The sequence below is a fragment of the Labrus bergylta genome, chromosome 16, assembly GCF_963930695.1.
Source record: "Labrus bergylta chromosome 16, fLabBer1.1, whole genome shotgun sequence".
In the NCBI taxonomy this organism is placed as follows: domain Eukaryota; kingdom Metazoa; phylum Chordata; class Actinopteri; order Labriformes; family Labridae; genus Labrus; species Labrus bergylta.
This window is the reverse complement of record NC_089210.1, coordinates 5,326,043-5,340,217: the sequence shown is the minus strand read 5'-3', so window position 1 is coordinate 5,340,217 and position 14,175 is coordinate 5,326,043. Positions and strand designations below refer to the sequence as shown.

At 40.2% G+C, this 14,175-nt stretch overlaps 1 protein-coding gene across 2 annotated transcripts; it reads right to left on the bottom strand.

The window, feature by feature from the left end:
* Positions 1-10,064, bottom strand: cyth4a (cytohesin 4a). Of its 2 annotated transcripts, none has more exons than XM_029280947.2 (13): positions 9,960-10,064; positions 8,998-9,059; positions 8,320-8,369; positions 7,242-7,293; positions 6,208-6,326; positions 4,952-5,032; positions 4,715-4,827; positions 4,274-4,422; positions 2,934-3,045; positions 2,760-2,836; positions 2,573-2,644; positions 2,168-2,316; positions 1-1,579 (listed from the first exon to the last, which is right to left on the bottom strand). In XM_029280947.2, exons 1-13 carry the CDS (start codon positions 9,997-9,999, stop codon positions 1,495-1,497), a joined length of 1,161 nt encoding a protein of 386 aa, XP_029136780.1. In that variant the 5' UTR covers positions 10,000-10,064; the 3' UTR covers positions 1-1,494. The 2 variants fall into 2 exon arrangements, with proteins under 2 accessions (XP_029136780.1, XP_020508359.1); XM_020652703.3 differs by having other exon boundaries at positions 7,242-7,287; positions 9,960-10,063.
* Positions 10,065-14,175: the final 4,111 nt, after the last annotated feature.

Below are 14,175 nucleotides of genomic sequence, written 5' to 3'. Positions count from 1 at the left end.
TGAAGAATAAACCGGTTTATTGCACAACATTTAGATTGAATCTTCCATTAATATAAAGTCATTTAATTAAACAGACAGGAATAAAATAAAGAACTTTAACTGCATTAATGCGCTATAATTAATTTACATTAAGACAAGTCGACTCGGTCTCTATTAAACTTTATTTACAGTTCACTCTTATGTACAATTCATCTGTAACAAAGAAGTAGTTTAACATAATTTAAAGTGTAAGTGAAGTAAGCACAATGCTGACAGCTTCCTGTTAGCCTGAACTTCAAAATAAAACAGCCTTAAAAAGAATTTAGAACATTTATTTTGTATTTTTTCATTTAAATCTCCCATGAAAAAAGAGTGCATGCTGCAATCTCGTCTGATCCAACAGCAAGATTTGACTTTACATTTTTTACATTTGCATGAAATGCTTTTATATTCTCCACCTCTACAATGGCTGCTATTTATAAGTCCATTAGCATTGGACACATTGTGAGACGGTAGGCGACATTACACAGAAATATCAAAGTTTCTCAACATCCAGAGAAAGACCGCGAACAGAAATAGACAAAAACCACGGACACATGGTTTGACATGAAGAGTCTCTTTGTGGCCATCTTTCTTTTTGCTTCCCTCTCAATGTTTCTGTGCTCTTGTTGCTGGTGGTTTTGTGTCTTTGTGTTAGGTTTTTTTTCTTTCTCCTTGTGCTCATTTTGTTTATCTGTTGTTATTTTGAACGTGTGTCTGTTTTTATTCAGCATATCGTTGTAAATCTTAAAAAACCTCTTGGTGCTCATTTTCTGCATCCCTTTCATCTTTTGCATTTCAATGCACTTTCTAACCCGACACACAGCGAGCATGCCAGCTTCCATTCTTTGTTTCAGTTGTCTCGTCTGTTTTCAATTCTTTTTTGCACGTCTGTGTGGTCATGGTGTGTCTCTGTGTGGTCTTTTTGTGTCAGTTTGTGGACAAAGTGTGTCCACGTTGATCGTATCTGCAGCAACCTCCCAACAAGGTCGAGCTGTTAGCAGTCACTTCATACTTCATTTAGTGAGTGGGCTCGTTCAGTAATTCAGTCCATCGTCGTAACTTTCTCTTTCTTCCCCTTGTTGCTGGGTGAACTGGACTTCTCCCAGCAGCAGGAAGCAGGTCTCTTTGTCAGGAGATAGTCGGCCCCCTGAAGACGGGGCAGCAGAGCGGGCAGTTTGCAGAAGTCAACTGAGGCTTAAACTAGTTCTCCTTTATTTCTTTTCACACTTATTGAAGTGTAAAACCAGTTTCCTAATTTGAACATTTCTGTCAACACTTTGGGTCATGTGTGAGTGTGTCTGAATGTATGAAAATAATATATATTAGTCGCTTATGTGTTTCTTGTGTATGGCTTTTAGGGGCTGCACTGGAGACATCTCCTTCCAGATCTCCTAACACTCGTTATAAATCCACAGGATTCATTAAGGACCCACAGTTTCCCTCCAGGATCCAGACTCTGCTGTAGTTTGTGTTTCAGTCCTTTGACGGCGAGTTGTTTATGAGCTTTCTCTTCCGCAGAGCCACCAGGTCATAGAAAGGGTCCTTTGTGATACTCGACCTGAAAGACGAGATTCAGGAGGGAAAAAAAAATGAGCCGGTGATTGTAGTTTATATTCGTTAACTCCGGTGACTTATCGCCTGCCCTGCACTCAGTGCCTCTGCCAGCTGGGGCTGCAACAACTGATTATTTTCACCACTAATTATCTCCTGAAAATTACATTTAATGACTTTGTCTTATAAATGTTAGAAAAATACGGGAAAAGGCGTGTCCCGATGTCCCAGAAACCAAGAGTTACATCTTTAAAGTGCATGATCTGAAAAGTGGCATCTTTGATCTTATGTTTCCATAAAAAAAAAAGACAAATATTGAAATCTTTTTGTCCACTTCTTTGATTTCAGTCAGTTTACCGCAGTGGAAGAACATAGTTTGTGTTCTGACTTCATCACTCTTTCACAGATTTATTTTACATGCAGACATTTGAGGAGTGATGAGTATCTTTAAACCTCCCAGTCGGAGGAGAGGCACCATGCTGGGGCAGAAAAGCCAGAGCCCAGAGCGTTCCCTATCACACCACACAGTACCACATTGAATCATATGTAAGCCCTGTTATCATATCATATATATTTACTATCATCACTCTCTCACCTGATGGCGTCCATCCAGACGTCTCGCTCTTCTTCACTGGCTGCGCTCAGCTTATATGACTGATGTTTCCCTTGAACCACTCGGCCCCTGTTCTCCGTCTTACAGGCTTTTATCTTCAGTCCTTTGGGGTTATACAACTCCAGACAATACTGTTCAAACACACACACACACACACACACACCCACACACACACCCACACACACTGTCAATGTGTTCATATGCTCTCTATTTATTCTGTTAGCCTTCTGTTAGCCTTGTGACGCACACTGAGCTCTTTTGTTAGAATTCATGCAGCAGCTGCTCAATGATTCACGTTGCAGTGGAAGGTTTGAATGGACGCTTTACTCGCCCGCCCGTCTGCATGAACTGTAAACTGTCAAACGGTCAAATTAAATGACCTCTTACCGGTTTGCTGGTGTCCTGCAGCTTCCTCACACTCAGGTTCTCCAGAGGAATGATCCCGATCGGGTCTTTATCCTGCAGGAAGAGAAAGCTCAAAATCACACTTACAACTTTTTGACTAACTTAAGCTTGTTTGACTTTTTTTACCACATGTAGGTTATATTATAGCAGCAGGTAGGCGGACACTCACTGTGGTGTATCGAAAGTAGTAGAGGCAGCTGTCAGTCAGAATGAACCACCTCCTCTTCCAGGTTTTCACTTGGCCTCCTTCAACACAGAAAGTCAAACTCTTTAGAGGAGAAACAGGCTCAGGCTGGTCTGCAGAAAACTCTTGACGTTTGTGTTTTTTTGCTCTTCCTCTCACCGTTTTTCAGAAGCCATCCTTCTCTGTCCGGGTTGAAAAACGTCAGTGTGAGGTCGTTCCCATCATCCTCTGGGATTTTGAACGGCTCGCTGCGGATGCTCGAATACAGTTTCTATAAAACATCGAAGACAGAAGGGAAGATTCAGCGTCCAGTGTGGGATATATATTCAGTGTTTAGATTGTGATTCCTCTTAATGTAGGGAATATACTACAGGGTTCTACAATGCACTGTGAAATCAAACTAAAACCTTGTCTCAGATAACAAAGAAGTTCCCTTTTGGGGAAATGTTCTTTACATTAGCATGTTAGCATTGTTGTTTAAAGGGGTCATATTATGCTTTTTCTGGTTTTATATGCTCTTTAGTGTGTTTTCCAAGTGTCCTGTGCATTTTTAGGCACATTTATGTGCAAAAATTCAAAGTCCACGGAAACGCGGCTTCTCCTACGTTCTCCTGTTAGCTGTAGCATTAGCTGCATGTAACACTCGGTTCTAGCCCCCCTCGGAAAAAATGTGCCAGTGTGACGTCTTGTCAGTGTGAGATCACTGATCTAAGCCCATTGGCTCGTTGTGGCAAGCCCAGCAACTCATGTTGCACGCCCATTAACTTCTGTGGCACGCCCATGATATGCCGTAGCCTGCGGTATCACAGTAGTGCTAAGGTGCTAATGTTTTTGCTCTCCTCGGAGCCTCGGAGCCAAAGTGGCTGCATTCCCAATATGGTAAAAGGGGCGGGACATTTCCGAGAACCGTTCTGAGCGACTGACCAATTACGGCAGAGCCGACAGGCCGACCAATCAGATCAGACTTGGCACACGTGGGGACTCTGAACCTGGGCACTTCAGAGCGTTAGAGAGAGAGTCAGAAGTGAGCCGGTGCATGGAGCCGCAGTTCATCAAAACAGACACTTTTTAAGAACTTTAGTGATTGTGAACATACTTTAGTAGGTACATAGATTAAATATATGAACCCCAAACAGGGCATAATATGACCTCTGACTAAGTGTTTGTGTCACGCTGATTATGATTGTTTTGAGCTAAATTGGCATTTAGCTTGAACACTTGCTGTAGCAAAGTGTCAGCATAATCTTTAAGATCAGATTCAGCTATTCTATAAAAAAATGTCAGCTGATATATAGAAAGATGCAACATAGAAAAGTACTCTCATCCTCAGAATCCTTGGGAGATTGTGTTTATCTGCAGTATAGGGTGTTATAATGACATTGTGTGTGTGTGTGTGTGTGTGTGTGTGTGTGTGTGTGTGTGTGTGTGTGTGTGTGTGTGTGTGTGTGTGTGTGTGTGTGTGTGTGTGTGTGTGTGTGTGTATTTGTGTGTTATCAGACCGTGAGCAGCTCGGTGGGCAGGTCCTCCCCGCTGTTGATCGCTCTGTTCATGGAGACGAATCTCTGCAGGCTCGGCTTCTCCTTCACGTTCGGGTTGTGGAGACTCGTGTTTAGCATGATGATGGAGAAGGACAGGATGTAGCATGTGTCTGTTACACACACACACACACACACACCCACACACACACACACACACACAGAATATAGAAACACTTGTCATTATCACCACTGCAATGGAATAAATTGCTACCATTAAAAATAATAGCTTTGCGACAGAAAAACACTCAAACTGAACAGTCTGTTTACTCAGATCAGGGGGGAAGAACATTTGTCTGCGGTGTTTCTTCAATGTAAGAAATGAATTATGACTCTTTTTCTTTTTTTTTTTAATGTTCCTTCCTGACAGGCTGAATCCTGCCACGCACAGGCTCTGTGTCGTACCTGTGGATATGAAAACTCCGGGGTTGCATTCACAGTAACGAGCTGCGAACGCCTCCATCATCCTGTCAATCTTTTGAGCTTCTCCCGGCAGACGGAAGCTCCACAGAAACTGCCTGCAAGACGACAGAGGGGGGGAAAAAGCACACGCAAAATCCGACACAGTCTGTTAATAACAAGATGAGACAAAAAAAGCTTTACTCTGATATCTGTCAGAGAGTCAGTGTCAGTCGTACATACCTGAGTGCCTGCACAAGATTAAGGTCTGAGAACTCGTGCAGACCAACAAACGATTTCAGGATCTCCAAATGCATCTCCTCTCTGTGTGAGAAGAAACATGATGATTATTAAAACTGAAAATATGAAGTACTTAAAGGCTTTATATTTATATTTTTCACACTTAAATGTAATAGAAATCAAGAATATCCTCTGAAAATAACTCTGAGTCATGACTGTCTACAATGGGTGTAACAATCGAGTCCCACTGTCTGTGATGCTTTCAGAGTTTTCAGAGTCCTATCTTCACTTTGTTTACATCGCCCAGACGGCCGGCTGACTCCTCCCCTCACGTATAAAAGTTGTTTAATTGAGGGACTAGAGAAAAGAAGAATAACATACTGTACTCACTGCTTAACTGTGTTTCTAGATCACGCTCATTTCAGGTAAATTTACATGCAGTGTGAAGATACCAGCATAATAAAGATCGCTAGCATTAGCATGCTAACACAACGATGCAGCGCGAGTTACTTTGGTTTCATGCTGGTGCTCAAGGGCGACACCTGCTGGATCAAAACAATCGCATATAAAGCCTTTAATAAAACTATATAGTTCTTTGAATATTTCCCTCTCCTGACTTACGTCGTGATGTGGTTGTCCTGAGCTGAATTGTCCATTTAGCTGTGCTTTCAATTCACTGCAATGTATAAGTAAGATCTTTTACCTGCTTTTTGTAATGTTAAAAGACAAAGAGTAAGGTCTTTTACCTGCTTTTTGTAATGTTAAAAGACAAAGAGTAAGGTCTTTTACCTGCTTTTTGTAAAGTGTCTCGAGATAACACTTGTTATGAGTTGACGCTATACAAATAAAAACTTATTGATTGATTGATTGATTGAATGTTCTGAGGTAGCTATCAGCGTCCATCGATGTTCGCTCAAACTACTCATATAAAGTTTGACTAAAGCTAGCATTAGAATTCAATCACTTCCTCGCTAGTAATCCGTTAAAACAGGATTTTGTATTTCCTAACTGAAATGTTAGCTAAATGAGGCTAAATCCTCAAACAGCTGTCTCTGAGTACATCAGAAAACCTCATGGGACAAAAAGTTCCATAAGCTCCAAAAGCTCAGTGAGCAAGCATGCTAGCCAGCTAATTAGCCAATTTACTGTAGGCTATTTATAGATATAAATTGTTAAGAAGAGTAGAAACTGAGATTACTTTTGTTCCTTAGTTTCACGACAGAATCCCCTCAATAGCCACTCGTGTGTGAGTTCTGTACCGTTCTCCCAGGAAGTTCCCGATGGCGGTCTTGTTCAGTCCCTCCTCCTTGTAAAGAAATTCAGCAAACGGCTCTGCTCGCCACTCCAGCAGTCCATTTTCAACCAGGTACTGGACCCCCTGAAAGATCAGAGGTGGGGTTAGAGGTCAGATTATTATGGAATATAATCAAATCTTTAATATGAGTTACATTTGTGTTTCATAAAATAACTTTTTTTTTTTCCTCCCAGAGTTGTTGTGGATCATTCGGGGCAGCAGATGTGAAGGGGATGATAAATATTTCATGCTTCTGTCTGTTGATCTCAAAGGTGCTCACAGAGAGTTCTTTGAAATACAACCCTGTCCTCTGAATGTGTGCTCCTGTTGAGTACTTCTTCAGATCAATCTCACTTGAAGAACTCCTTAACCCTAACCCTTCTCAAACTTCTCATCGTCATCTCATGCTGCACTCGGGTCTGAGCTCAGAGCGAGCACAGGGGGAGTTGGATTCTGAAAACGAGGGTGCAGAGAGGAAGATGAGAGGAGACGCTTCTTGCCCCACTTCAGGGAACAGGAAGTGGCTTTTCTCGCTATGCACTCATTTGCATCTGCACAGTTTGCACTTCTGCACATCGCACACACACACTCGCCCCAAACACATCAAAGACTCGCACACATTGCTCTCCTCCACATCCTCTCTGTGAGGAGTCCTCTGTCTCCCGGTTTCCAGATCCTCCAGAGGAGCTGAAGTGAAAGAAGAATTTCAACTCCACAGATCTTCCTGCCCAGGGACTACAGATGTAAATTAACTTCATTGCTAGTTAACAGTTGGGTTGTGCATGGCCCCTGACAAATGAGCCAATATACTAAACTCAGAGAAACACTGGACATTCATAGCACACTCTGTTTTAGAACAAGAGGTCTGCATGAAGGTATAGTGTTTATTTTCTATAAGAGAATGAGTCACTTCAGAAACAGGTCCTGGAACTGGGTCTACAACTCCGGAAATTGTCTTTCCTGCATGTTTATTTACAAAAGAATACAACAAAAACTCACTTTTTTGGGATCCATGTTGAACTTCTTTTTCCCTCTTAAAAACCTCCTGTTCCTCACAACACACAGAAACACACATGAAGGAAAAGGCCGGTCATTTAAATATATACTGTATAATTATCATTTTCTATTAACACATAAAAGGACCAATTGTGGTCTTTAAAAGAACAAAGCATCGTCTTTTTTTTTTTTGAGAATGAAAAAGAGTTTAGCTTTATTTTGAGCAGATTGTGTTTTAAATATTATACTGATATCATCTGTTTTATATTGGTCTTTCTGTTTTCAATTTTGTCATTGCAAATGCTTTTCTCTGTGTGTCCCCTTCCCTCTAAGTGTGGTCTGAACAGACATAATGTACTCTATTCACCCAGGTTGTTTTAAATGTGTTTTCAATGCATGACTCACAAAATAAGGAAATGTCAATGAATCATTTATCTGTAAAACTAGCAGGTAGCTTAAATCAAACTAATTCGATCTCTATGCAGTATGTAATAAAGTTATCGTCAGAACTATCCCCCTACAGTATAGGCTCTATACAAACATTTTAAACTTGGAAGTGTTTTAGCACGTCTGGTGTTTGGGGTGTTGACTTGTGGGGAGTGTTATTCCGACACTGTGGCTGCCATGCCAGTAACACCGACGTTAAAAATAAATACACAAGAATGTCAAACCACTGACATTCAATCACCTTCTGATACAAAATGAGTATGGCTTTCAAGATTCAGTTTGTTGATAAATTTAATAAATGGCTGTTCAGTTGTACTTAACCTCTGACCTCAGTCAGAAAATAAAATGAGAGCTCTGAGAAAAACACAATGTCCTGGATGAGAAGCTGTTATGTACTGTATGAAAAGGTTTCAAAAAGGTTTAAGGGACCCAGGTCAAAGCTGAGGCGCAGGTTTAAAGACTCTTTCACTGCAGAGAAAACATGTTATGTTGACTTCTGACTCCAATAAAAGTCACATTGAAGCTGCTGGATGACTGAGCGTTAGGTTTGGTGTGGGAGTTAGCCCTGAGTGAATGTGTCTCTTGAATGAAGGAAGACGCCTCGCTGCCTCTCAGGTGAGCTGCTCATACTCACTTCTGCTCCTTCAGGTGCGGACGGAGGATCTCTGGCATGTCGTGATTCATCTGACGGAGTTCAGAGAGAGAATTTAGTGATTTCAACTCAGGAACAAGGAGTGACATTGCATCACACACACACACGCACACACACACACACACACACACACACACACACACACACACATACACACACACACACAGACACACACACAAACACGTGTGCCTTACTAAGAGGGGACTATCAGTCTACTCTAACACTATTCAAGTGGGGCCTTGTCTTTCTGGTCATTTTAACAACACAAAAAAGTTATACCACCTTTTCTTGTGATGTCTTTAACACACACACACACACACACACACACACACACACCCACACACACCCACGCACACCCACGCACACACACGCCACGTGACTTTCACCTCTTTTCAGCTGCCACTATATCTACTTCACAACAGCAATTGTGTTATGATTTCACATTTCAAAACACCGACTGAACGCTAAAGTACATGACTCATAACTAATTTATCTCGGGCAGTTATAAAATAACCTTCAAATCTTTTCTCTCTCAAAGTGTGCATTGATATGAGTCTTTGCATAAATGCCGTGAAAAGCTCTGTAGATGGAGAGCGCATGGAGAAGAATAGAGTCAGATTTAAATGTGAGACCTTGGGAGAAAAATATTCAGCAGCATACCTGAGAGTCATCGGGCAGCCCACACCTGTTAGTGTGCACACTGCTCTCTGGTTTAGGTGGAGCTGTGGGTGCAGACAGTTATTTGATGAGGCAGTTAGCAGAAACGTGGACAGTTTTAACAACCTCCCTGACACCTCTGCTCACCCCCACAGACCGGCATGCATCACATTCATCCCCCACAGTTAGAGAAGAGCATGAATGGGAGAAAACAAGGACTAAAAATAACAGCTCCTCTTCCTCTTTTTAATGAACCTAGACTAGTTTGAGAGCAGGGGGGGCATTAAAAGGAGAAACATAACTTGTGTATGTTCAGGAAACTGACTAGAAGTTAAGTTTCAGTGACAGCTAAATAAATAGTTACAAGTGAGTCTCAAAAGTGAATAACAGTCCAATTTCTTTTTTAAATACAAACAAAATATCTATACTAAAGTTAATGTAATTAAAAATGATGTTACAAACACATTCTGAATATATAATAAGAGTAAACTTCAGTCTTAATTCTGGGTAAACAAAGGACAGTGTTGCTATCAGTAAAATCATATTTGATAATATTCTGACTTTTTATTTTGCTACAATTCGCTTATGTTATTAAAACATTTGGAGTTCTATTGGCCCTAATATTTTGTTCAAATCCTTATAAAATTATTGTGTATTGAATTGTATTGTTATGTATCTTAACATGTTGCACAGTAAATAAGTTTCAATGAAGCCTAAACTGAAATAGAGTAGTTTTTTCTTGTTTTGAAAGATCTATATTAATTAAAACAAAATATAAAAGAATAAATGTTTGTCAACATTACTAAAAAGGTTATAACAAAACAGCATTTTTAGACACATTTATGGACTATACAAGGAAAAATTCAACCAAGAAAACTGGAAAACATCTAATAAAATCCTCTAACTTTAAGACAGCCATTTCCAAAAGCATGAAATGATAACAATAATAAGATATAAAAGTGTACCTCTCCCCCAGAGGAAGCTGTCTTTCCTGCGTATGTTCATGTTTCTGAAGTGCACAGCGTCTGACGGCTGAGCAGGAAACAACTGAAAGTCTGCTGCGACAAAAAAAAAAAAAGATTCTGCTTAGCTGACACTCTGAGCTCACTCAAAGGTCTCTTGTTACTTCAACTCTATGATGACCTGATGACCAAATGTCCACATTGATTCTGTAAGGAAGAAAAGACGTGTCACGTACACTCTGCAACTATGAAAGACACCATACACAGCCAATATACATAAGTTTGCAATAAGAACATCTAACACAGTAGTACATGCCTCTATGTAATAATAATTACCTTAGATATGACAGATGTCTCAAAATAAACAGCAAATGTGCATAAAAAGTGGGCTAACAGTAGCCAACTATCAACTTTAATAAGAAACATAATGGTTATTATTCCCCATCAAACTACACTAAATTTAACTGTTTGACCAAAGTGATCTTGTCATTTAATAAACTGTGGCCGTTGAAACAGCTTAATGAAACCAGAAACTTTCACTATACTGTAGGTTAGCGTAAAAACTATTATGAGTCAGTAAGGAAATGAAACTGAAGCTGAACAAAGGACACTTTATTTCTAAATATAAAGCCCCACCTGCTGGAAACATTTAACATTATTTAACATCTCACAGACTGTTGAAAATCATGATGTGTTGATACGTGCCACTTTCCACATGACTTTATCTTTAGATTCAGGAAAGGCAAGTTGAAGAAAGAGCTAAAAAAACTTCAAATATCAAGATCTCAAGACAAGCAAGTCATACATGTGTGGGGGTGGGGCAGAGGGGAGGGGTTATATCTGTGTGATAAGTCAGCTTTTATTTTAAACTTCCAAATGAGTCACTTTGCATTTTAATGCACTTTGTGTGGGAAAGATCAGATCACTAACTGCATCATACTGAAACTCACTGTACAGAAGAAACAAAGGTTACTTACTGTAATCATGAAACCTCTTTAAGTGTGAATTAAGGGTCCAGTTCTTAAGATTTTCCTATTAACTGTTAATTAATGAAAGTGTCAAGACATATATTGAGGTCCTTGCAGCCAATCCTCAGCATAATGTCAGACGCATTCGTGAAAGTAAGAACGATTGTGTTGACTTACATAAGACATATTCAGGTCCAGCAGGATGGGGATGTGCAAGTTTGAGAAAAATAGCATGCTTCCTCATGCATTGTGTCAGCTCTAATTGGGACAAAATGTGTCTCCTCGCGAACAGTAAAATGTTGTCATCGCAGACATAAATAGACCACTTGGAATAAATCCTTGACAATGTGTTCCCAGCAGGTCTGTTCATAGTTGACCCTTTTTTAAATTGGTACCACTTCCCTTCTGAAAATCATTGGGAGCTTTATATAACATCAGTTTTCTACTGAAGCCTTTTTCTCTCTGCAGTGTTTCGATTCTCCCGTAATTGCCTCTGTCATTGTATTCTTTTGTCAGTAAAGTGAAATGCATTGTTCCCCTGATTTGATTTTGAGGGTAGTTCGGGCTGCAGCAGGTTTGATCAAATATCGGCCATGAAAGGATTCCTTGAGGAGTTACTGGGCACAGGAGCAGCAGCTCAAGGAGTTCAGAGGTCCTTGGAAAAAGTTTGTGCCTGACGTGACTGTTAACATCACCTTTGCTTCAACGTGACACAATACAATAAGATACTATACACAGCACTAAGCAACATATAGCAAAGTCACAGTGGCAAGGAAAAAACTGCCGCAGCCATAAGATGCATTCAGATGCATTCAGAATGTCAGGGAATCTAAACATTTGATTTGAGGCTCAAAGTGACATTTTGATCTGTAATTGGTTGATTTCTTTATACAGTTTATTTTTACAGTCTATGCTTTATAAAGATATCTATCCACACCATTGTTTTCCCTGTATACACCAAACCTTGGTGATATGTAATTGGTCACTATAGCTTGGACTACAAATGTACTACAAATGGAAACAAGAACACTTCCCGTGCTTAAAATCCAGACCCCTTGTGTGTAAAATCTGTAAATAGATTACTCATAGGCCCACTGCACATGTTCCAGCTATAACCTGATGTCAACATCTAATGAGTGCTTATCCTTTCACATTTGTCAAATACCTAATTGTCTATACATTTTTAGTTTAGGTTTGTCAAATGATCCACATAATACAACAATGATAATAAGAAAGAAGATGCCTTGAAGGTATTGCACAAATAGACAAAAAATGATTAGATACAACCACTTGGAGACAAACAAACAACCAAAGTGAGCTTTGTAGGAGTGAATTCCACGATAAGCAATCAACAAACGATGCAAAAAACATCCAAAGAGATGAAGCTCAAACACAAAGTGACTGCAAAGAAAGAAAACAGACGAATCAAGTGTGCAATTAAAGCACAAGGAGACACAAACATTGCAAAGCAAAGAGACAACTATGATTTATCTGTCATACACCCTTGTCTGTTTGAAGTGTCGGGAGTGTTCGAGGAAGAAGTGTGACTCCTCAGTTGATAAGTGTGCTGCTCAATTCTCTGTCAGAGCAATCGTAATTGCTTCCAAAGTGGTCTTCAGCAGCTGTTGCATTGACAGTCCCTCGCATCAAGAGGAATGAACATTTACTGTGGACCCCGCTGCATAAACAACAGCTGCACAAAGAGAGGAAAGAGGGGGAGAAATCATCCTTCATATCTGTGATTACTGAGGTGCCATCCATCCCAATTTGTGACTTTTAGAGCGCTCCGCTTGCACAAACAGGAGTAATCAGTGCTTAGATTTGTCATTAGGCTTTAACAGTATCACCCTGCGTCTGTACCACAGGTGAACATTTGCAAACATCTAAGGTGAAACTTTGGTACTTAATATTCCTCTTCAGTCTCTTATTCAAGGTCCTGGTGTTTTCTTATTTAGTTTCCATAGTAATTTGATATCCATAATGCAAATACAGCCTTGTCAGATTGGATACCTTGTGGTAGCTAATGTAAATCTATTTACAGCAGGGGAGTGTAGGCAGAGAGCAGTGACAGGATCCAGGCTTATTGTTTCTATGGTGAGCTCGAGACGGTCTGCAGTGTGAGGATCTACAGCCAGTCTCATAAAACATCCCAAAAGACACTCATGAGTGCTTACACAGACCTTCAAATTAAACAAAGTATTATTGTAAACTCTCTGGGTGCTGCTACAGACTTTATTAAGACGGACGTAGTCTCAGTGACATCACACATCAGTTTCTGAAGCAGACTTTTTAAGACCAACGATGATGGTTGCCATAGTGAAAAACTAGCTTTCGGTCAAATAAAGGCAACAAGCTGGAGCTCAGGTTGGCCATCGACCTCTCGATAAACATCTATACAACACTGAACTATATTAACACAGGTTTATCTGCTGAAGCTGTCTGACTAATCAAGCTATATTTACACTTTCAGAAACAAGAACTTGACATGCATGATTGTGTGAGAGAGCGAGCTCTGGAGCTGTCGTGGCAGATGGACCACAGGTGTCTGCTCATAAATTACTCTAATGATCATAATGAAATGTGCCAGATCCAGGAAATAGCTTCACAGGGAACACTTTATAGAACAAAGACATCAATACTTGGTTGTTAGTTACACTTTTCTCTGCCTTGACAAGTGAAATGTCTGTTATGAAACCATATGTGTTTATTTGATGCTCTGTGTCGCTTTGCTCGCATCTTTCAAAAAAACAAAACCAGCATCGCCTTTTAGTTGAACAAACTTAAATTAAATCAATATAGTCTTCAGCCCTGATGCCTTACCAACATTAGCTTGTTTGCTAAAGGACATCTCTGACCTGCTGTAATGTTTTAACAATACATTGATTGTAGGATCAAACAGTTTCTGTTACATCTAGCTTAGCTAATGAGAAACGGCATTCAATTCTCGGTAAGAATGAGTTTTATCTGAACCGGTTTCGCTCGCCCACTTTCATCGCTGCAACACCCGTCAGTTTGTCGTTGGCCTGGCAAACCTAGGGCCGTCTGTGTGCCGTCTCCCTTCTCTGGTCAAAACGAACACAGACCATTCAGGACGGGAATCCAAACTTACCAGGAGGCCATACTAGCTGCTGCATTGTTGTTGCAGAAGCCAACACTTCAACATAGCATGTTTCCTTAATGTCTGATGAAATAGTCATTTTATCATTTAATTCAGTAGATATCTTACAGACTGCTCCTTTAAATGAGTTTTC